Raw genomic sequence first — 23,646 nt, 5'->3', positions numbered from 1 at the left:
TGCATTTAAGGTTTTCACAGGCCTGTGTGACAAAGCTGATTGTAGTCGGCCGGAAGCCCCCGTCTCTCAGGAAAGAGATTAGTGGACTTCTTGGGCCATACCCATCTCTGATGTAACTCCATTGACTTGTAAATTGACATCCAGGGTTGTGTTTGGCCCTCTAACCATACTAGTTCAAATCCAGTTGTTTTATAAATAGTGGTATAATGTATGCCTCTCATGTAATCTGGAGGGAAGATTGGTGCAAGTGATAAAGTAGTTTAACTTGTACAACTTTGATATCCAGTGCTGTGTAAACTTAAATGCACTATAGCTCATTCGTAAAGCAGTCAGAAGAGGAAATAATAAACAGAAAAAGCAACTAGAAGGAGGGTCTTAGGTTAAACACTGCCATCCTTATTTTATGGTCATGACTTTTCCTTTTAAACTTTTTTCTGCCTCCCCCGCCCCCTTTCCCGGTGGTGTGTAAATTTCAGTTATGTGAAAAAAGCATAATATGCAACCAGAGGAGCAAAAGCAGGTGTAACCCTGCCCCTTTTCTAACCCCTGGTATAAAAGACATCTCTGCCTGTCAGATTCATGGTGGTTTCAAGACACACTTCCACAGGAGTTCCACCTGGATTCTCCAGGCTGAATTTAGCTCATTTTGTATATGCTTTATGGGGAATATATGTGACCATGTATCTTAGCAGACGTCTGTATTTCATAGCCTAGTGGGACTCCAATTCTGGACCAAATCTGGATTAATTTCAGATAGACTGCAATGGGAAATCCCAGAGTTACTATAGATTCAGAATGGTGAAACATCTAACTTTGGCCAGGTGGAGACTATATAGTTTTCTCTTTCACGTGCTCAAAGGAAGTTGAAGGTTGGTCTTTATTGCTATAGTGGTTGGAAGCATAAATCTTCAAGATTCATGGTTTCCTCTCCTTCTCTCTACCCCCAAAGTAATCTGGCTTCATGTATTACAGGCAGAAGCAACAAATTAACAGTTTACATCAGAAGATACGGGAGAATGAATTACGGGCTCAACATGCCAGGCTGAGCCATATTGTGAATTGTGAAGAATCGTACGTGACTAATTTACAGGTAGGATGGTTATTTTTGTTTAGGTATTTCAATATATATTAACTGAACGTATCAGAAATACCCGAGGGCATGTTCACAGTTCATTGCAGGCCAGAAAGTAAAACCGTTTAAATTGTTTGTTGTCTATAATATTGCCTAATACTCATACTTTGCATACATTTCAGAATGTTCTGTTAAAATGTACTTTTCCCCAATAATTGCATAAGTGTTTTACAAGTTTTAGATCAACTGTTTTTATATTAAGTGTATTTTGTGCTTAACATTAATTTTACTATTGTATGTGTTTGAAATCTGAAAAAAGTGTGTGTTGTGAAGAATGAGGTTAGAGCCATCATAGTATTCAGCCAGCAGAGGGATCTCTAAGACAGGGTGCAGGGTAATGTTAAAGATGAAGTTAAATGAGGAGGTTCAAGAAGAGTAACATTGCAGTGTTAGCTATATTGTCTGAAGTTCAACACCTTAAAATAAATGGAAAAGATGTAGAAGCCTGGGCTGTGATGGTCAATCAAGGTACCAATGGAGTAACTTTGCATGTCAAAAGAAGACAAATTTGGCAGGGAAACCTAAGTAGGACCTGGGATAGTGCCCAAAGATGCATCCAGAGGGAGATGGGGGCGGGAAGACTGACAATGGCAAGCGTAGACAAAAGATTCTCCTATCCTGTTTCCCTTGTATCACCTTAATCTTTTTCTTATTACAATCAATGGACCAGATCCTCAGTTCATGTACTTAAGCATAACTCCAGTTATGTCATTGGAGCGATAGTTATGTATGCCAGCTGAGGACCTGGCCCAGTGTACGTATAAGCCCATAGAAAGAGGAGTCTGAATGCCTGATCATTGGCTTGTTGGGACTGAGAATTTAGCATGCCTGTAAGCTAACAAATGCATTGACTGAAATGGAAACACCGTGCATTGTTAATTATTTAGGGAAAGATTTTCAGGCGCCTCAGGGATTTAGGTGCTTAATCCCAGCCGTAGGCACTTCTGCAAATCTTCTTATTTTGTAAAATTATTTTAAAGTTGTAAACATGCTTTTCTATACTGAAATAGTTACCTATTAGAGATTGGGTGGGTGTGAGTTTGAAAGAAAAGAAGTATTGACATTTTTTTCTACATGAAAGGGGTAGTTACCCTAGAACTTGCAAGGATGTTCTGTGTTGGTTTTATTATTTTTTAGGAAAAGGGTGTTGCACACCATCTTACATATAATCATGTAAATAGTAAACTTTATGTAAAACATTAACGAATGCTTTTCTTAATTAATAGCATTTTTAAAATCAAGCCTCAGAGGATTTCTGCTTTAATTGGTTTATTCAGCATCTATTCCTGGGAGTTATTTTTCTTAATTGTATTTCTAATACCGTATTTTCCGGCGTATAAGACGACTGGGCGTATAAGACGACCCCCTAATTTTACAGTTAAAACATAGGGTTTGGCCTATACTCGCCGTATAAGACTACCCCCCCTTCCGAGGGGGGGAGCCCAGAGCCTTTTAAATCCCAGCCGCGGCCGGGAATCAGAGGGCTCTGGGCTGCCCGCTGTTTATACCCGGCGTATAAGACGACCCCCGATTTTTGGGGGTTGTTTTTTAGTATAAAAAGTCATCTTGTACGCCGGAAAATACGGTACATAGCTTAATCTTTGAAAAGATTTTAAAAATTATTCTGAATATTTTGTCTGTTTTGTTAAAGGGACACTGTCAGCGCAAAAATCATGTCTTTTAACAAAATCAAATTGCCGTATAAATTCCAAAGTAGAGTACTGAAACTGCAAGTCTTTTTAAAAAAAAAAAAAGCATGAGTGATGAAAAGTAAATTGCAATCTGTCTCCATCTTGCACTTCTCTCACCATGGACAGTGAAAACAGAAATGTAATTTTCACTCCGGTGAAATGAGGAGGCAACTTGGTGCAGTAGATAGAGCAGCAGATATAAAACCTAGGTTCCCTTCTTGGCTCTGCCACTTTTGTGACCTTGGGCAAGTCACTCCATCTTTCTGTACCTCAGTTTCTCCATCTGAAAAATAGGGATAATAATGCTTCTAAAGATGTATAATATCTACCATTGCAATATTTCGGTTTGTTCATAGTCATTTGCAGTCTGGCTTGCTTTTTGGGTTCTAATGCAGTGTTTGGGATTGGAAACACTATTGTGGAGGCCAGGAAATAATTAACAAGGATTTGAAGGATCTTAAATGTATGTTAACTAAGTTAGCATGAGTTAGAGAGATGTAGAAATAAGATAATGTGGTACAGAGTGAATTGTGTGAAAAGTCATTACGACCTTGTGAAATGCAGTCTTGTTTTTGTTCTAGTATTGAAGACAAATAAGATAGCGAATAGGCTTATGTATAAACAAATGCAAATGTTTTCTTTTTACTGTCTCCAGGTTTGCTAGCCATTGTCTGTTACAAAGGTATAAATGATTGTTATGAATTGCTTACTAATTGAGAGAGATCCATCCGGGACTAGGGGCAACCCAGTTTCCTATGACACTCTCTCCCTCTTGTGATCACTAGAGAAAGTAATAAAGTATTTGATTTTGCTGTACCCAAACAAAAAGCGAGAACTTAGTTTTTCTTCGACACTATGGATGTCTTGGTTTTCTGTAAAAGAAAAACCTAAATTTGGGGCCAGAATTGACATGACCTTGTCCCTTTAAGCATGTTATGGAGATCATCATAATTCTTCATTTTAAGGTATGATTGCCAAATTCAGATATTCTCCTGCTCCACAAAGTATAACTTCCAGAAATTCATGGTGTATTAGCTTATTTTTTCATGCTTATGCTCAGACATCCAATATTGACTGAAAATTAAATCCCACTCTATTTGTGTACAAAAAATGTTATATAAGACTATGCCTTCCCTACGAGCTTGAGGTGCGATTCCCCTGCTTGTGCTATTTACACTTGTGCTAGTTTGATGAGAGCTGGCATGAGTATGTGTACGTGAGCAGGGGAATCACTGGCTTGTAGTCTAGATGTAGCCTAATGAACACCAGTGCAGTTATTTTTCGTAGCTTGTGCTGTGTCACCTCTCCTCAGTAAACATGTTGTAGCATATGTGCATTTTCTTTGTAAGACAGGCACTGTATTTTTCAATCTACCAAGTGAGAGGGTTTTCTCTAGGAGCCATTCAGTTATGTAAGACTGTCAGCTGCACTTTAACTATATACTTTTTTTTTAAAGCATTCACAATATGAGAATACATCATTGCAAGCTCCATTTTCAGAAAGATCAGTATCTCACTGTGAGGAGCTTGAGCAAAAGCTTGCATCAGTTGAGAATAAGGAAATGCAACTCAATGAGTTTCTCAAGCAAATTTCAAACAAATCCAGTGAAGAGAAAAAGAAGATGGAAGAGAAAGTAAGTGGCTCTCATGTTTAGATTTCACCTTTGTGCCATGACTGTATCAGAACTTTTTAAGCAGAAAGCAACTAATGTGTAGGTTCTAATTTATCCTGTGGTATCTATAGTCCATCCACAATATGGCATTCAAACATGCCGAGCCTGATTCACCACTTGTTCCAGTGTTACGTTATGTTACACAATTACTTGATTTCAGTGGAGCTGCACTGGGTGAAACTGGAGTATCACAGGTGAATCATGCCCAGTAGAAGTGTACCAAACATTAACCATGTCAACAGAGTGGCACCAGGGCCGGCTCTAGGCACCAGCATTCCAAGCATGTGCTTGGGGCGGCACTTTTTAAGGGGCGGCACTCCAGGTTTTTGTTGTGGTTTCCCCTTCAGTGACAGCAAGTTTTTTGTTGTTGTTTTTGCTTCTGCGGTGGCATTTCTCCCCCCCCCCTGGTTTTTTTTCTCTTTGTTTGTTTGTTTGTTTGTTTTTTTGCTTGTGGCAGCAAGAAACCTGGAGCCAGCCCTGAGTGGCAGCATGAGGGCTTTTGGTTTTTCATTTAAAAAAAAAACCCCTTGGACAGGGGCAGTCTTGCTATTTGTATGTGTTCAGTGCCTACTGCAGTGATGCTCTAGGTGTGACTGTAATCCAGGTAACAAATAATAATAGCCAAACAGATGCTATATACCGCCACAAGTACCATAACCTGTAGCAGTTTTTTAACATGGCTGCCACATGGATTGTAATTTGTTTTTATGTGTTGCTATCCTCCCTAAAGTGGAACATTCAGAACAGGGAGAGAGAATAGTGGCTGAGGGAGCATTAGCTTTTCCTGGAGGGATGAGAAAACTGTGGGCAGCTTCACTGGTGTTAGCCCGAATGTAGATGGCTTTCTCTGTTCCAACTGCCATTTACAGCACCGTATTAATTAAGCTTGCTCCCAGCAAGCATATATGACCTGGTGCTGAAATCACCCGTCTTCAGTATGGGTCTTGTGGTTCCTAATGCGAGCCAAAGAGGGACATTTTCTGTTAAAATTCCATGGTGTAGAGAAGGCGGTAGGCTTGTAAGCACAAAGACTTGTGACAATGTGTTGAAATCTTAATTTTTGTTTCTTTACTTACTTTCAGTTGAGCACATTCCCTTAGAAAGAACATCGCATCCTCTGAGCAACCCTGGGCAAATCTTAAAATATGCTACACAAACTGACGACTCAATTTATTTTTAAAACTCCACTAAATCATGTCTGCAACAGAAAAATTACCATTGCTGACCACAGTGTCAGCATGAATGGATCTGAACCTCTCTTGAATGTTCGAATGGTATTCAGAAACCAGTTACAACCTGTTGCTGACACTGATTTCAGCTCATGTCAACGAGGTTTGCTCAGGGTGTCGCTTTAAAGGAAAATTGTATCCATGTGCCTCAGCCCAACAGTTTGAAAATTCATCTGTTTTGAAGCACTTATTAACATGAATAAATAAACATTTTTTTAAAATAGTGTGGAAAGTTTGGGACTAGAACCACTGTGTCTAATACAGCAGACACACGTCTCTCATACTGAGCTGTTCTGCCTTCTAGCGTGAATGTGCCAAATCCATGAGTGAAAAGCTGCCGCCTCTTTCAGAGGTGCAGCGTAGAACTTACAATGCAAGACGAGGATGGCTCCTAATTCTGGGCTGTTCTGGGAGTTGGGCAGAATCTCTGCAGCCTAATTTACTACACAACCATGACTTATTCCCTAAACCCCATCCAGCCTGTGGACTGAATGAGCCAAGGATCCTGTGGGGAAAAAAATATGTGATCATGTAATTAAATGAATGCATTAAAGTAGGATGGGATTGTAATTGTAGAAAGGAGGAAATGCAGGGCCAGAAAGGGCATGTGCCGCAGTAGGAACACAGCTGACAGGAGGTCTGAACTCTGGATTGGGGGCTAGGTCCAGGAGGCAGCCTGTCTGCATGACCCCTGTGCACCACCATCACTGGGCTGATGTTAGGATCAGTCAGAGCCTAAAGGGGAGGAGGCCCCTAATCAGTCACTGAGGGATTGATGATGGGGGGTGCTGAAATTATTTTGCTCATCCGGGGAACTATTTGCTGATAAAACAGATCATTACTGAGAAAGGTGTTGAAGTGATTTCTGGGTGAATTCCTCCTCCCCAAAGGCCGTGCAAGGGATCTCTATCCCAAGGCAAGGAGTGGGTGATTGAAACAAACTACTAGTAAGGGAACCCCCTTCCTTCAACCCGCCCCACCCCCGCTGCATACAAGAGGACAAAATTAAGTTTTCACCTTAATACTGACATTAACATTAACTGTTGAGGGCTGACCTTTACAGGGAAAATAATCCTTTAGGAAGTGGGGAGAGGAAATTGGGGGTGTGGAGCTGGAAGGAAGGGGAATATCAGTGGCTGACAATCCAGCTAATCGAGGGAGAGAAGCTACAGAGGAGAGGAACCTCAGGGTATGGGTGCAAGAGGGAAAGGGGAGATGTGGAGAAGGCACTATGTCTGTCCCTGAAAATGCTGGAGGATTTTAGTGGATGAAATAGTTGTGCAAAACCTCACTGAAGAAAGCACAAGGCCAGCATCCTCTAAAGGAAGATGACAGGGCAGAGGAGCAAAGGCATTTTTGGAAGGTCAGAGGTTTGGGGAAGCATCCTAACTCTACGATGTATCTCCAAATACTTTTGGGCTCTACCTGGTAAGAAATGTCATAGAACAGCCTGAATGCTGTATCAGTTTTTGAGGCCCTGATAATTAAGAGATTCATATCAAAACTAATCTTAAAACTTAACAGAATGTGTATATAGCCCTCCCATAGCCCCCAGGATCCTGACTTGTTTAGAAAATTGTCCCTGGAAAAGCTTTTCAGATGTTGTCAGCTACTAAACACTTTTATAGACTCCATCATTAGACTCTGACATTGCCAGTGTCACACATAACATTTGTTTTTCAGCAAGATGGATGTTTCCATCACTAGACACAGAAACACCAATTGTATTTGATATTTTAAAGGGTTACATTTCACACTTATTCATAGCGACAAGTATTTCTAATCCTGTAAGTTGCTAGGCTGTTGATCTGAGCAATATGGGTAGAGTTTTCATTAAATCAGATCCTGAGTGAGAAGGTTTTGAGTAGTCTTTTTTTTTTTAAAGTCCTTGTTAATAAAGCAAGTGCCCGGAAAGTGTGTATGTGTACTGATCTTGGTTATCAAACATAGCAAAGAAATTATTTTGCAGGCTGATGGTGAATTAAGATTCCTGTAGAAAGTCAGCCTTAACAAAGCTGCTATTTCATTGTGATGTCCTCTGATGTAGTTGTTGGACTGTGTCAAGGTCAAATTTTTGGATCAGATTCCTATTAAGTTTAGTCCCGATAGCTATGTATTTGAAGTTGTTTTTAATTCTCTTAGTTGTTGCACAAAATAATATCCAAAACCAAACATTTAGGATGTCTGTCTTGAGAAGATGCTATCTGGTCACCTGTTTATATTGTGTGTATATTATAAAATGAGAGTTGAAATAACACTTTGTAACTCAAGAAGAGTATCATGAGTAAACCACTGTTACTGGCGTAGTGGGTAGTGCACTGGACTCAGGAGACCTGGGATCTGTTCCTGGCTCTGCCACTGGCCTGATGGGTGACCTTGGATGAGTCACTTCACCTCTGTGCCTCATTTGCCCCTCTGTAAAATGGGCCTGATTATAGTAACTTCCTTTGTAAAGCACTTTGACATGTAATGATGAAAAGCACTGTTTAAGAGCTAGGGATTATTGTTTATTATCACTGCAGTACCTTTAGGCACCAGATGGATCAGGACTCTATTGTGCTTAGCAAGCATATACAGAGAAACAGTCTCTGCCCGAAAAACAAGACAGTCCCTGCCCGAAAAACAAAGGATAGGAGGGGAAACAGGCACAGGGATGTGAAGTGACTTGCCCAGTGTCAAACAGCAGATCAGTGGCAGAAGCAGGAATAGAACCAACTCTCCTGACCCCCAGTCCAGTGCTCTATCGGAGGCCATGCAGTTTCTTGTATACATGGCTTTGAACCATAGCATTTACCCAAGAACTCAGAAGCATGTGTGTGTTATAAGTTTTTGGATTTTTTTTTAAGTAGGGCTGTATGCTCTAGTGGCTAATGTGCCACAGATCAAAGAAAGCTCTCTCAAGTTATCAAGTTATACAGAATAAGTACCTGAAAAGTTCAAGAGTTGGGAGTAAAAGTGGCTATGTGGTATGATGCTATACGACATCAAAGCCCAAAACCAGAGCTGTTGCCCCTTAGGCTGAGCAGCAAAAATTCAGGGTCTTGCAGAGAGGTTTCAATTTGGATGAGAAATTGGTGGCATAGTATCAGGGTATTTTCTTAGTGCAGTGGTCACCAACCGGTTGATTGCGATCGACTGGTCGATCCTAGAGGATCTCCCAGTCGATTGCGACCTCTGGTGGTACAGTGTGGCTGCTGCTAAGGCAGAATCCCTACCCTGGCCCCATGCTGCTCCCAGAAGTGGCCAGTGCAGCCCCGGGGGCAGAGGGGGCAGAGGTCTCCCTCTGCGCGCTGCTCCTGCCTGCAAGCACTGCCCCCACAGCTCCCATTGGCCAGGAGAGCTGCGGGGGCGGTGCTTGCAGAGAGGTGCAGCATGCAGAGCCACATGCCCCTCGCCGCCCCCCAGGGGCTGCTGGGATGCGTTCGCCCCTTCCAGGAGTGGTGTGGGGCTGGAGTAGGCAGGGAGCCTGCCTTAGCAGCAGCCACGCTGCACTGCCAACCGGGAGCTGCCGGAGGCAAGTGTTGCCCGGCAGGAGGCTGTACCCCAACCTCCAGCTCTGAGCCCCCTCCTGAAGCCAGCACCCTATACCCCCTTCTGCACCCCAGCCCTGACTCTCCTCCCAGAGCCAGCACCCTGTACCCCATCCTGCACCCCAACTCCCTGCCCCAGCCTAGAGACCCCTCCTGCACCCAAACTCCCGCCGAGAGCTTGCACCCCTCACCCCCTCCTGTACCCCAATCCCCTGCCCCAGGCTCTGACCAGAGCCCCCTCCCACACTGCGAACCTATTGGCCCCAGCCCAGAGCCCGCATTCCCTCCCAAACTCCTACCCCAGCCCGGTGAAAAGTGAGTGAGGGTGGTGGAGAGCAAGCGACGGGAGGCAGGGGGGGAAGGAGTTAGTAGGGCGGGGCTTTCGAGAAGGGGCGGGGTAGATCCTGGGTTGCCCTTAGATTCAAAAAGTGAACTTGAGCATAAAAAGGTTGGAAACCACTATCTTAGTGTAATATGTTTATTTACAAAAAATGTACACCAGTCCTGTTTGCCTGGATAGCAGCAGGAAAAAAGCAGAACATAGACAGCTCTTCTGCAGTAGCCTCAGACCAGGCTTTGCATTATCCTCAGAAACAGTTCTCTGCCTCTGTTTTTTCTCTCCAAGGATTCATACAGACATGTAGCAAAATGCAGACTCTCTGACTGTCCACACAGTAGTTTTGTCCCAGTTCTCCCAGGCATGCACGTAGAGCAAGCCAAAATAGTGAGAAACTTCCTAGCAGATGGTGGGCAATTGACATAAAAAAGAATGTGTTAAATAAGGATGTTTTCAATTCCCAAGCAGTGGGTCATATAAATGGAGGTAAAATAATTGTAGCTTCAAATGTTTGGCCCAACGCAAATATTGAAAGATGGTAATTGTTCTGGGTAGGCGATACTGGATGTAAGCAAAATAAATGACCCTTTGCTGTAATTTTCTGTAGTAACTAACCCTTACTTCTGGCTAAGAATGTAGCTTCTAAAGGTCTGCTGAGTTTTGAGAATTTGGAAATAGATTCTTCATTATCTTGTACAGATTTATTTTGTACCATAATAAATTATGTAATTTTATTACTCTTTTTAGCTTAAAACCAGAGACAGGTACATAAATAGCCTGAAAAAGAAATGCCAAAAAGAGTCTGAACAAAACAAAGACAAACAGAGACGAATTGAAACCCTAGAAAAATATCTAGCTGACCTGCCAACGCTGGATGATGTAGAAAGGCAGAGTAAGCAGGTAAGGGAGAAGTATCTGGTTTTAATAATACATAAAAGAAGAGGCATAGATATTAATATATTCTGTGACATGCATTTGTGACCCGTGTCCCAGTGGAGCCACACTGAGGTTATTAAATTAGGGCAATCTGTAAAGAATGGGGTAGATAATCCCCAAAGCTGGTGCATATTCCAATACTTAGATTTTGAAAACAGCTTTTGTAATACCTTACTGGTTACCCAGAAGCCAACACAGTTCCCTTAAAGCAACCCAGCCTTGGGCTTCCACCCAGATAACCAAGTCAAATATGATGAGGATTACTGAAAATCTTATTCATCATAGAAGAAAGTTATACCAATCCCAAAGGATTGGACACATTACCTCCCAAGGTAATGAATATTTCAGATCTTACCCATATACATGCCTACAGCCAATTCTTATTACCTAAGCTAAAATGTATTAAAAAAGAAAAGAGAGTGAGTATTGGTTAAAAGATGCATACAGACATGAATACAGTTCTGAGATCAGTTTTATAGTAGAGATGGTGAGCTTTGTAGTTGCAGAGCTCTTTCAGAATTTGTCCATAGGATATAGTCCAAAGTTCATCTTCAGGGTGATCCCGGTGGGACTGGAGATCTCAGTTGTAGGACTCAAGCTTCCCCTGTGTAAAGCATCAAGCAAATCTGAAATAAAAAGGATCATGCCCCAAAGGTTTTTTTATATAGTTCTAGGCCTTCTCTTGACAGCTCGGAGTTCTTAGGTGAGCAATAGGCAATCACTGAGACTTTGAAGAAGGCTTATTTCCTAAGCATCACCAGTAATTAGCTACAAGGATTAACATAAGGCAATTGCCTGTTTTCCACCATTCGCAGGTGATTTGCTATACATTTCAAAGAGAGATCAATACAGTGATATCACTATATTTACAGTTCATTTAAATGTTAAGATCTCCTTTTGATATATGAATTAACAGAATACAGCATAGACAAGAACAGTTTTGTTACATTGTTAACCTCTAACAATATATATGTAAACACACAAAACACAAACATTTTCTACCAATATGTTCCTAGAGGTTGAATTCAGGTCATTTATCTTGCAGGATGCTTAACCCTTTCTGGCCATGGGTCACACCATCACTGATTGTTTTGCAATTCCTCTTGACTGAATTGCAATGTGAATATCACACTTTCCCCCCACCTGATTAGTAAGACAAATATTTAAAGTGTTAAAAGGTGTTTTAACAGTGTAACAAGGATAATTATAATAGACTTCAGTGCACTGTAGTTGGAAACAGTCAAAATGAGGCTAAAAGTGTATTCCGAAGATAACTGTAAAGCTGGGGCCTGTAGTAAGTACTCTTAATACAAAACTCAGCATTGTGTCTGACTGTTTGGCTGTAATGTCTTAGCTGCACATTCTAGAAGAGAAGAACAAGCAACTCCAAGAAACAGTGACAGATTTGGAGAAGAAGCTTGGAGAGACTAGAACACAATGTAGGGAGAAAGAGCTGCATCTCGTGTGTCAGAAAAAGAAAGAAAAAGACCTGGTCACCACAGTGCAGAGGTATGAATACCTACGTGATGCTCTGGGACTGTTGCAGCCTACTTGTTGTTTCAAGCCGCCAAATTCTTTGCAGCTTTACTCCAGTGTGGTGTCAATGACTTTTGTGTCACACTGGAATATATTACCACACAGAGGGTGACAGTGTGACACAAAAGGCATTGACACTGTACTGGAAATATGATGAGATTTCCTTTGTATCATGTTACGAATGATATGATAACAGAGGAGGGGCTGACTGTCACCAATGTCTTTCTGAGAGCTGGCATCATGACATAGTGCCCAGTGGGGGTTGGATAGAATAAGCATGTGCAGCAAAAGAGCATTGTTCCGAGACTCCCAGCATTCCAAGCTAATAAATAAGCCTGGACTGGACTGTAGGAAAGCTCAGAAGAAATGTACTGAGGGGTAAACTAACCGTGGAAGGGTCAAAGATTTAAAAATCCTGCATCCATCTCCTAATGGGGGAGGTATTTGTTCTGAAGCGGGCGGATATTTACAGGGAGATTTAACTGCAGCTGGTGCCCTATCGCTGGCCTTACATAATCATAAAAGAACAAATTGGGCAGATTTCCATGGAAAAATTCCAGATGGATGATTGAATGAGACTATGGTGTACGTTACATTCTTTATACTACTTAAAGGCATCATTTTTAAAGGAAAAATATCAATTGGAGTTATGTGATAAAGACAGCCAAAAGGGAGAGGTTATGAAAAGGATAATTTCTTATAATTTGGGGTGGATGTCGCTTTAGTTCAGGGCCCCTCACTTTCCTAAATGTACATGCCAGTAGCAGTCTAAAATTGTGTTACTGATGAAAGGCTAGCCGGTTGGGACATCTAGTCAGGCAGATCACTGGGCACATTGTTTCCATCTTACAGCTGATGCACCTTTTTATTTGTGTCCGCGTAATCTACAGGGATGGTTTTGTCTCTCCTGAAAGCCTACACATATTTGAAACCATCTCTGGTTTCTGTATTGGAAAACAGGATTGTCACTGTAACACAACACATTTATTTTTGAAAGCTGCTGAGGGGGGAAGCTCTGGCCGCATATAGGGGCTTTAAACGAACTGCAGGGGGCTGGGAACATTCCTCTGGTGCGTAAACAGTGTAATGGCTGAGATTTGTGGCTTTATGCTGCCCCCTCACATGCCCATCATAGGGGGCAGGAATGATAGACCATAGTGCTTGGCAATCGGACTGCAGTGGAGCTCATAGGGACCCCATGGGCAAATTTAGTAAAGCTGCTGTAAGAACAACCCCCAGGACTGCTCTGACTAATGCTGGAGCTGATTCAGCCCCCACAGCAGCCCATAAAATGGGCAGCACAAAGGTGTTTTAAAGTCACAGTTGTTCCCCTCCTTCTGAGTGCACCTCCAGTGCCGTGCCTCAAGAGATGCAACACAGAATCTGGTCCAGGATTTACTTTTTTCACCAGGCAGCAAAGTATTACAAAGATGGAGTATATATTGGATAAGTAATAAAACTTTCCTGTGTATTTAGATTGATCTGTTCTTGTTAGTGACATGGTGACTTCAAGAAGTCCAGGATTTACACCACTTACCCACCTGTCAGTTTGCTTATACACGAAGCTGGAATCTACTTGTAAGGTCTTGGTGGGTTTGGTGAGAGATCGGTTGATGTTGCTTAGAGTGGTTTTTAAACCCTCCACTAAAACATACTGCAGTTTTGTTTCCTTGTTTTCCCAATAAATTGACTAGTTGCTTTTCCATTCTTATCTCTGAATTGCAGTTTGCAACAGAAAGTAGAAAAATGCCTGGAAGATGGTATCCGCCTCCCCATGTTGGACACAAAACAGCTTCAGAGTGAGAATGAATGCCTCAAAGAAAAGAACGAGAAAGCCCGCAAGGTCAGTCCATGAAGCTGATTAGCTGAACTGTCAGTAGCATCCACAACCTTAGAATCTCCTATTGTGTTTTTGTCTTATTTTTCTCTCACTCAGTTTTTCACGTGTATTGCTGATTCCGGTTTCTCTTCAACATATGTGTTTCTTGAGTCAGTGCATTTGTTTTGCATGAATTCTCAGTTGCACAAGAAAATGTAAACCATTTTTGGTCAAATAAAATACAGAGAGAGAGACTTAACTTACTGCCAGTTTCTTGGTAAAAACTAATTGTGATTGTGTAATTAGTAATTTCATGATGAAGATTGTTGTGTGAGCATTAAGCAGTATTTCTTTTTTTTTATTTACTTCTTTGAGAATAGGTAATTTGAGTTCCAGGTTTAGACATTTATAAAAGAAAAGTCACTAGATCAGAAATTAGAGAGACTGTTCTACTTAAAACTCACAGGGTCAATCGTCTTTTTGAATGTGGTACTTAGTCATATTTCCGTTTTCTTTTATAGGTCATAGACAATCAACAAAATCAGATAGCTGGGATGATGATAGAAATTCAGGTAAGTAATGTATATATTTTGCCATTGGTTTAGGCAGTTGCAGTTTATGATAATGTGCTGTTAAAACAAAGATACTGTATCTCTGTCCAAATAGCTTGGAGTAGAACATCTCCTTAGCCTTAACTTAAAATAAGCTTTTTCGCACTTTGCGGATAGAAACAAATTGGATTCCCAGCATAAGGTGGAAAACTGCGTCCCTACAAGCTGCCTTATGCTGATGGTCTAAAGGATGTCATGTCCGATATCGTCAGAGCTGCTTATGTCACTTTTGGTGCTATTGGTATGTCTGCACACTCTTTAACAACGTGTCATGGGACCGGCACAAATTGTAGTCAGATAAGAAAAAGAAATACATATTAAACACCTAAATATTGAACACTAGCAGTTGTTCTAAGACTGCAGTCTTGAATGAATGGAAATCTAACAGGAATGGGTTTGAAATAAAAGCCACTATTGATGAATTGCTACAGTATGAACAATCTGGCATACCTATTAACAAAGCAGTTTCCTTCACTTACTTTCATAAAATAAATGAGTAATTTTACCCATCAGTTTGACTGACTGTTTAGTAGCTTAACACACTTATGCCATCGCAATGTATTTCCTGGATCTTTCCAGTTCCCCTATAGTTTTAACCTTCTTATTCCATCTACTTCCCTGCTGCTGGGTGGCATATCAGTGGAAGTCATTAAATATGCTGAGGGTTTTAGGCTGAGTCAAATTCTGTGTTGATCTGGATTAGGACCAGTGGCTACAAGCTCTGCTTTATTTACTGGTACCAAGGCCAGCACTGCCTTAACCTGAGTTAGCCCCAGTATCCCTTCTGTGTCCACTGTCAGCACTTGCTGCTATTGACAGCCTATTTTTAAACAGTATCTTCAGTACGGGATGTTTGTATGGTTAAGAGGTGGAAAAAGGAAAGCTTGCATACCTGACACTTGTGCCCAGTGTTCTGTCAGCTGTAGTTGAGAGGCTGATTCTGTTCTCACACCATCATAAGTCAGGTCTGACTCCACTGAAATCAGTGGAGTTGCATGAGGAAAATTGGTTTTATATGAAAGGAGAGTCTGACTTAGCATCTTCAGCAACATTATAAAGGTAATGTCAGTTTCAGTTACCTGCTGCATAAGTACTGGGTGTGCAATGTAGAAAACTTTCACCTTTAGAAAATAAGTGAGGGTCAGAATGAGTTTAAAACCAATCTAGGTATGAGGACCAGGATCTCAGGTGCAATGGGGTATCCGTCAGCACACCAAAGGCAGCAAAATAGCGTCCTTCTTTACAGATCCCTGAAGTAACCAGGGCCAGTTCAGCTCCTGGCCCAATTTAGAGCAGTTTCCAAATGCTGGCTTGCAATGGCCCGCTCGGGAGAGCCGGATTGCAGCATGCTCCACACATACTCCTGGTTTGGGGGTCCTGGAAAGGGATGGCGGAGAACTAACTATGCCAGCTCTATGCCAACAAAGGATTTGGCAGGCCTGGGGAATCCTCAGCTGTGTATTTACGGCAGCGTTAAGTTGCCTTTTTACTCCCAGAGTGGTGCAACCAGGACTCTGTGTGACCAGGGATCTTGCTCTCTCCTTTAAAACTTCTATTTTTAAATTAGGATCTCTTTCTTGTCTTCCTATTTGTAAGAGAGATTCTTGCCCTGAAACACATCTGCTTCCAGTTTCCTGTAAGCAGCTCTTCCATGCCCTGTTTGGTGGCAACCCAAATAATACGGTCTCTTCCCACTAGAAGACTCCTAGATGTGGAGCACCAGCACTTGCATCCAGGGAGATGCATAAACACCCCCTCTGAAAGTTCCACAGTGAGCCTCAGGGACCAGGTGGTAAGCACTAATGGCCTGCTGCAAATGGGAGGCTTTCCGTTTATTTCAGTGGCCTTTGGATCAAGCCTCAGCAGACCACCCCCAAAAGAACAAAAATTGAACTTTAGAAGCTGAGAAGCTCTCTAGCCTGTTTCACTGTGGAGTCAGCCCCCCAGAGCACTCAGATTCCCCTCTGTAGACCTGCCTGATGCCTCGTGTGCTCCTCCATGGTCATTTTGTGCTTCTGTTGAGAGAGGAAGAGAGAGAAGAAATATGGCTGTTTCACCAGCCCCGTTCCTCCCCAGCCTGTTTCAGAATAGGGAGTCACAGGCAGCTCCAAAGGGGGATCAGCAGTCTCAGGCTTGTTGACTTCACAGTTGAGAGTAACTCTCACATTGTGGCAGGACTGTTTTTCGTTTTCCTTCTCCCCTCCCCTGCCATCTTGATATTTTTGTGGGGGTGGAGAAGTGGGTTTCAGTGCTTGTTCCTGGCCAGCAAGGTTCCATCAGTCCATATTTACTTGACCTCTGCCCTCAGCAGTCATCACGTAGCACTTGTTCTCCTGTCTCCTGCTGGGAGTTTATAGGAAATTGCAGGTGAATTGTTAACATCACTAGAAGAGGGAGGATTTCTTTTCAGAACCAGGAAGCACAGAATGTGGTTAAGCAAAAACCAGACCAATAATACCTTTTTTTATCTTATTTACTCAGTGAGTTCATCCACAATTTAAAATTATGCTTTATAAATTTATCTTCAGTTCAGTATTTTATTAAAAAAGTACCCTCCACAATATGATTTTTGATATTTGCCTGCTGGAAGTGTCAGCTGAAATGAAAACAAATCCTGCTCCAAACAACAGTTTGTGACCATTTTAATTTCCTGTTTATTTGTAATCTCTAAGTAATAGTTTTGATCTTCCTGGGTTTTTTTATTGTGAGAGATTAACGTCCTGGTTACTTTTGAGAGATGTTATTTTGCGTGCCGTACATCTTCAGAAATAAAAAATTTAGATGGAAGTTGCTTTTTTAAAAATTCCTGTTCAAATGATTAATTTAGATTGTCACAAAATTAACATTTCCCTTATGAAAAAATAAAAATATTAAAAAGGATAGAAAAGCCAGATTGTACAGAGCACTTGTTATCTAATGCATATCTGGCGTTCCTATTGGTGGAGCTATTTGTGTATCATGTCTGATGGGATTAACATAACTGAATGTTAACTTCATACAGAAAATGTATAAAGTAAGTCACACAGCAAGAGGGGAAAGGGAAAACCATAGTACTGTGTGTCCAGGATGGTAAACCAGTGGACTTATATGTGAGTGTGCACTTAAGCATGAAATTTCCTACCCAAGGTAGAATTAATAATTATTAATACAAGTTTCTAATTGTAGTGATCCCTGGCAAATGCCAGTGACTCATGAGCTGATGACATACATATGATTCAGTGTAATGTAGAATTGTATGTGAAATTATTTCCAGACTATTCACTGATGGCGTGTGACTAGAGTTATACATAAGACAAATGACAAACAGAATTTTGAAAATCAAATGGTAAAACTTAATAGTACTTGTGAACACGTCTTTTTTTTAAAAAAACAAACCAACTTGTAATGTGCATAGATGGGATGAACATAAAACAAAGAATGTAAACATGCATTCAGTATGACTGTTGAATGTAAAAACCTCTTTTAGTTGATATAAATGAACAATATCTGGGGGCTCTACATGGTGATTTAGCACAGCAGTAAGAGTAAACTCTTATTATTCCCCATTTAGAAGTCAAAATTTAAACCTAATAGGGAAGACAAATCCTCTGTATTTGGTTTTGGTGCGTCAGAACAGGGAAGCAGCAGCACCATTCCTCATTACTTTCAGGATAATGCATTTGGAAAAGCTCTATGCTATTGGGTGTCAAATGGGCAGTGGATTAGTGCAATAGCCTTTGAATGCAACTCTCAGAGTAATTTCATATTAGGTCATAAAAGGAACTAGTTTATCCTAAAACTTCATGGGCATTTTTCTGTGCCCCAAAAGCACTGTACAGTTCGGAACAATTCAGCACAATTTGCTGTGACTGCTTCAGTTATTGCTTTTCTGCTCCTTGAGTTCTTCATATCCTCAAGAAAAATGGTTAGAGAACTGGGATGAAACCATTAGGTTCCTATTGAAATTAAACTATAGAACTTAATAAAGAATGATTAAGCTTACATTTCTTTAACCATCCTCTTAGAATTCTCTGAGAGAGAGAGAGAGAGAAAATTCCCTATTACATTTTACAGGACTTTTCCAAGAGCCAATGCCATCCCATACATGAGCTAGCATTGTGTAATAAGCAGTAATCTATGGAGCACCCATTTTTCTTGTTGCAACACGATCTTGAGTTCCACTGGCCTGGAAAAGTTAAATCAAAATAGTTCCCAAGGCCAGGGCACCAGTGACAACGTATGCAGCATTGCCACCGATGCTCCTACTGTATTTTGAGCAAGATAGGAGTGGATTGCCATAAAATAATTGGAACTAGGCAACAGGTTTTACATATTAATGTGCTGATCAAAGGATATAAAGGAACCTTTGGATGCACTGTGAGATCATATCACTGGGCTTTCAGAGTGATAACATTACCAACATGAAAAAAATTCTCCCTTTTTGAAGCTTTGCAAGAGTCTGTGGTTTAGCACACTAGGAGTTTATATAAGCAGTAGCTCAGCTTTATTAATATTCTGAGTGAGGCAGTTTGACTGCTTCTCTTTCTGGATTTAAGCCAAATAATCCTGCAAAGCATATAAACATAGATACGGGAAATCATCAAGTGGTGAAATAAGTCTACTTGATACTGACAAAGATAACTACGATCATACTGAATTGCAATATATATCCAGGTGGAACTATGTATGCGGAGGTGTCTTTTGAAACCCAGAAGTAACCTCTGTAAGCAGGAACTAGAAACCCACTCCACCCGCAAAACATGATGCATGCACGTAATCTGAAATATTATTTAGTGATGTACCTTTTCAGAACTATACAAACATTAACAAATTCCATATATTTGTGCAGATCAGGATTATCCCTATTTTCAAGAACACATGGAATGTTGCATCACAGTAACATACAATAAGTACAGATAAGTGTTTTAGATGAATGTAGTCTGACAAATGTGTTTATCATCTGAGATGTATATTAAAGCTAGGCAAAGGAAATTAAGCAATGGTGTGAATTTCTCATGAGATCAAAATCATTGTCTCAGATGAGCTGATATTGCCAAAACTTTGACCCAATTAGGGGTGAAATTTGTCCTGTATCTATGTTTTCAACAACCTTAAGAAGCTTTATAAAATGGGTTTATTGTTATTTAAGCAGTCAGCTGTCAAAAAGACAGTGAGGTGAGACCACTAAAGCACACTCAAGAGCTGTTGACTCAGCGTCATTGGAGGAGTTGATCTTTTTGGTCAATGTAGGAATCAAATCTGAGAAACTGAGTATTTATTAGCAATAGGTGCAGAGAAAGTTATTGCTGGTTTGTAACTGCTAGAATAATCATTTGGACAGCTGAAGTGACCCAAAAGCTATTAAATTATTTTACCTTGCAGCCACTTGTTTAATCAGGATTCTTTCACCCCCCACTGCACAGTTCAGGTGTTTAAAAATAATTTTGTAAAAAATTAAAGTAACTGCATCATATCAAGAGTTATCATCAAAGGCCAAAAAAGTCCTTCAATCTGAACTGAGCATCAAATTCACCAGTACTCAAAGGAGGGGTTGTTTCCATATTCTTAAAAATGGAAAAAGAAAGATGAAAAGAACTTCATCTTGTTAGTTGCAATGAAATTGGCATAAAATTGACACTTAGTGGGCGTTAAGACATTCCTCATAAAAAGGAAATAGCTGCTTTGAATTAATTATAATGAACCGTAATTTTAGACTCCATGCATTTTTTCCCTATTTAAAATCCACAGGTATTTGTGTTTATGAAGACACGTATTTTTTTAAGGGTTTTTCTCTGAGGTGTGATATTACTGTAGCAATCTATCATGATAACTTACATTTTTTTCTGACTAGAAATAGTGTCCTACAGAGATTTGCTCCCCAACTGACTGCTAGAGGAAGTTATTGTAATAGATAAATGCTGAGTCATTTAACTGCCAATAGCAAGGTGGTGAAATAAATAGACGAGTAAGTAAATCCGAACATAACAAGTACAGTAAATCAACAAAATTTATCTCGATGTACCACAATATACCAATATACCCCAACTGACAAGATACAAGAATTAAGGCACTTATTCCTGTTTTTATTCTATCCAGTCTACGGAAGAAAAGCTTTTGCAAGGGAAACTGACAATGCAGAAGATGACAAATGAGATTGAAGAAAAAGAAAGGCATATACAGCAGTTAAATAAAACTCTGCTTGAAGTAAGTAATTTAGAAACCCCTTATAAAAATATTTCTACCACAACTGAGCCCCATTGTGCTAGGTGCTGTGCAGGCATGTAGTAAAGAGCCAGTCCCTGCCCTGAAGAGCTTACTATTTAGGTTAATGACAAGACCTGATAAATGAATGAAACAGACACATGGGTGGGGATTTATTGCCATTCACACTTTGAGCAAGTGCTCTAGCCTGGAAGCTTTGATATGGATGGTTTATTTTTAATGTTTATTTTTTAAAATCAGAATAGGCCCTAAATCTGCCAGTTAATAAATGCCATCATTTATCTAAGTCCATTCAGTTTAATTCATATTGTTCACTGTCTGAAACAGAAAACATGCTGCTTTTTTGTATGGGCAATGTTTTGAGAAGTCTACATCTGGTGTGAGCTAGTATTAGGTGAAGAAAATGACACCGCCCTTTTTTTTTTTCTTTCTTTCTTTTCACAAAGAACCAAAGACTAATGGAAGAGAACGCCTTTTTGAGGGAGCAGATATGCCAGATGGAACAGTCCAGACAGCCAATGTCTGAAAAGATGCCGGTGGCTGACCAGTTGTTCAAAGAAATGTCCCATTGTTTGTTTGACTTGAAAGCACTATGCAGTATTCTCACCCAGAGAGCTCAGGGCAAGGAGCCTAACCTCTCCTTACTGCTGGGAATCAGATGTAAGTGATATTATCATGCAATATTTATATTGTACTTTGACATTGAGAAAACACAGTCTATAGCAATGGAATCTAGTTTGGGCTGGCGGAGACCTGTACTTTCTGGTCACCATGAAGAAATCTAAACAGCACTCTTTGTATATTTTTCAAGTGCTCTTGATCATGCAGTTACTAGTCCAAGCTATTAAGTATTTCCTGTTAATGTCCTTCAGGCTATAAGATATACAGGAGGGGCAGAACTCAGCCTGCTAAAACGTAGCAATTCCCCATGTACTTCTTACCACAAAGATCCCAAAGCTCTTTTCAAATGTATATGCTGTGACCAAATCATAATCAGGAACCACTTTATAGAGCAGTGCCATCTTCTCTAAGGTGAAATGCAGCAGCTCTTTGATCGCACACAACGTACCCAACAGGTTAGGAGGAGAAGTGGAGAAAATTATATATGTTGTTAGCATACTTGCAGATGAGCCAGTATACTGGCATTAATGCACATAATTTTAAAGATGCTTTCAGTAACACAGGTTTACTACTAATAGAACCCCCCTCCTGAAGCAAATAGGTGTTGCACTGAGATCTCCCAACTGATTATTAATCTGACTTGATTTTGTGAGATCCAGTAGGATCACAACATGAGCCAATATAAATAAAAGAAAATACTATAGGACCTCACTAATTCTTATTACTAGAGAGCTGTTGCAGACCAGCCATGTTTATGGATTAGTGAGTGTGGGGGCAGGGATCGATACGTGTGTAGTTCTGATTTCTGTTCCCTCCGCTACATTTGAAGGGGTTGGCCAAATGGTGGTTTTACTCCGTGAGGTCCTAGGGGAGAGTAAATTGAATCTCTGTTTGAGATGCATACTCCTGCTGTCCCAGGCTACAGAAACAACACATCCTGTATGTGTTGCCCAGACCTGTCATCAACTTATTCTGGGCTGTGTCTCTTTGCCACCAGACTCTTGGGGAGAAAGTTGTGCTGCCACCACTTCTCCATCCCACCCAGCACACTTTCTATTGGCAGGAGCCCCCCGTAAAGTTGTGTAGTCAATCTGCCCTTTAGGTTTTTCCATTGACACTTTGAAAGAGCTACACTAGATTCAAAAAAGGAATAGTGTATGGTTTTAAGTGCACTAAATACTGCGTTTTGATGGCTTTTCATTATATTGAAACAAGATTTGTCCTGGTATCATTAACTAAAAACCAAATGTGCACTCTTTGAATTGAGTGAATGTGTAAGCTTTCATGTGGTTGCATGCTAAGCTCTAGCTGTGTCTTGTTTTTCACAGCAATGAGCTGTTCAGCTGAAGAGAATGAGAATTACCACAGCACAGAAACTCTCACCAAGAAACTCTTGGAGGTGTGTCAATTACGGAAGGATATTGATGAACTGAGGACTATAATATCAGACCGTTATGCTCAGGACATGGGAGACAACTGCATTACCCAATGATAAAATTTTGGTCTCACAGCAATGACTACATTATTAAATGCTGCTGTGTTACAGATCTTTGCATTTCTATGAAGGAGCCATATGGGAAGATTGCATACTGTATATGAGCTGCACATGGGTGTCTGATGAGTCTGAGGGTTGTGCATATTTAATTTGGGGGATGGTGGGGAAATCTTAATTTGAAGAGAGTGGTACAGATCTCAAGAAAATCTGTGTTCTCCAAACTACTGAATGTAGGACCAAGCTGTGAAGAATGTTCCCATTAGAGATGTAGGATTTTATTTCCTCCCTTATGGCTCATTTAAACAATTTGTGTTGTTATATTGTTTTCCGGAGTCAAAGCAAAGTCTCAGAAAAAGGCACTATTGTTACTACTGTACTTACTTTCCTTCATGAGAGGTTGGAGTTGCGCAGTCTGAATTGAAATGCAGGAGTGACAGGTTCAAGCACCCAAAGGTGTAGAGAAAAACTGGACGGTGGAGCCAGATGCTTCTGCAAAACACATCATGTTGGAAACTGCAATTAGGGTGGTCTTTGACTACTACAAAAGGTGGTTGCTCTTTTTATAATTGCCTTGTGAATTAGGTAAGGGAAAGAAGGTGTGGCTTCTCCTTGTTGATCCCTGTTGATTATTAGGGTTTTTATTTTATCCAGCAACAGTCTAGGCAAACAAACTCTGTATGTGAATGTGGTCCCATCAGATTTAGATGTTAGCCTTCCTCATATCTCCATCTTTTAACATGTTGCTTAAAAACTTTGTTTCAGTAATATGAAGACTGACACAAACCCACAAAAGCCAGCTGCTGTAAGTCTTAAGACTGGCTTTCTGTCAGAAAAAA

The 23,646-nt window shown here is 40.7% G+C and overlaps 1 protein-coding gene across 11 annotated transcripts in view; it reads left to right on the top strand.

Moving 5' to 3' along the window:
- The window catches only part of CEP85L (centrosomal protein 85 like), a 209,799-nt gene extending 186,809 nt beyond the window's left edge, over positions 1 to 22,990 (top strand). For 4 of the 11 annotated variants that reach the window (XM_045009628.1, XM_045009625.1, XM_045009626.1 and 1 more), the window contains exons 7-15: positions 973 to 1,090; positions 4,280 to 4,456; positions 10,339 to 10,491; positions 11,882 to 12,036; positions 13,789 to 13,906; positions 14,404 to 14,454; positions 20,569 to 20,676; positions 21,141 to 21,354; positions 22,644 to 22,988. In XM_045009628.1, coding sequence (XP_044865563.1) covers positions 973 to 1,090; positions 4,280 to 4,456; positions 10,339 to 10,491; positions 11,882 to 12,036; positions 13,789 to 13,906; positions 14,404 to 14,454; positions 20,569 to 20,676; positions 21,141 to 21,354; positions 22,644 to 22,807 — 1,258 coding nt within the window. In that variant the 3' untranslated portion in view covers positions 22,808 to 22,988. Of the gene's footprint in view, positions 1 to 972; positions 1,091 to 4,279; positions 4,457 to 10,338; positions 10,492 to 11,881; positions 12,037 to 13,788; positions 13,907 to 14,403; positions 14,455 to 20,568; positions 20,677 to 21,140; positions 21,355 to 22,643 lie in introns of all 11 variants that reach the window. The other 7 variants (XM_045009622.1, XM_045009621.1, XM_045009624.1 and 4 more) reach the window with 3 other exon arrangements.
- Positions 22,991 to 23,646: the final 656 nt, after the last annotated feature.

The sequence above is a fragment of the Mauremys mutica genome, chromosome 3, assembly GCF_020497125.1.
Source record: "Mauremys mutica isolate MM-2020 ecotype Southern chromosome 3, ASM2049712v1, whole genome shotgun sequence".
Lineage (NCBI taxonomy): Eukaryota > Metazoa > Chordata > Testudines > Geoemydidae > Mauremys > Mauremys mutica.
Note: the sequence above shows the minus strand (reverse complement) of the source record. Positions and strands in the feature narration are given on the sequence as shown.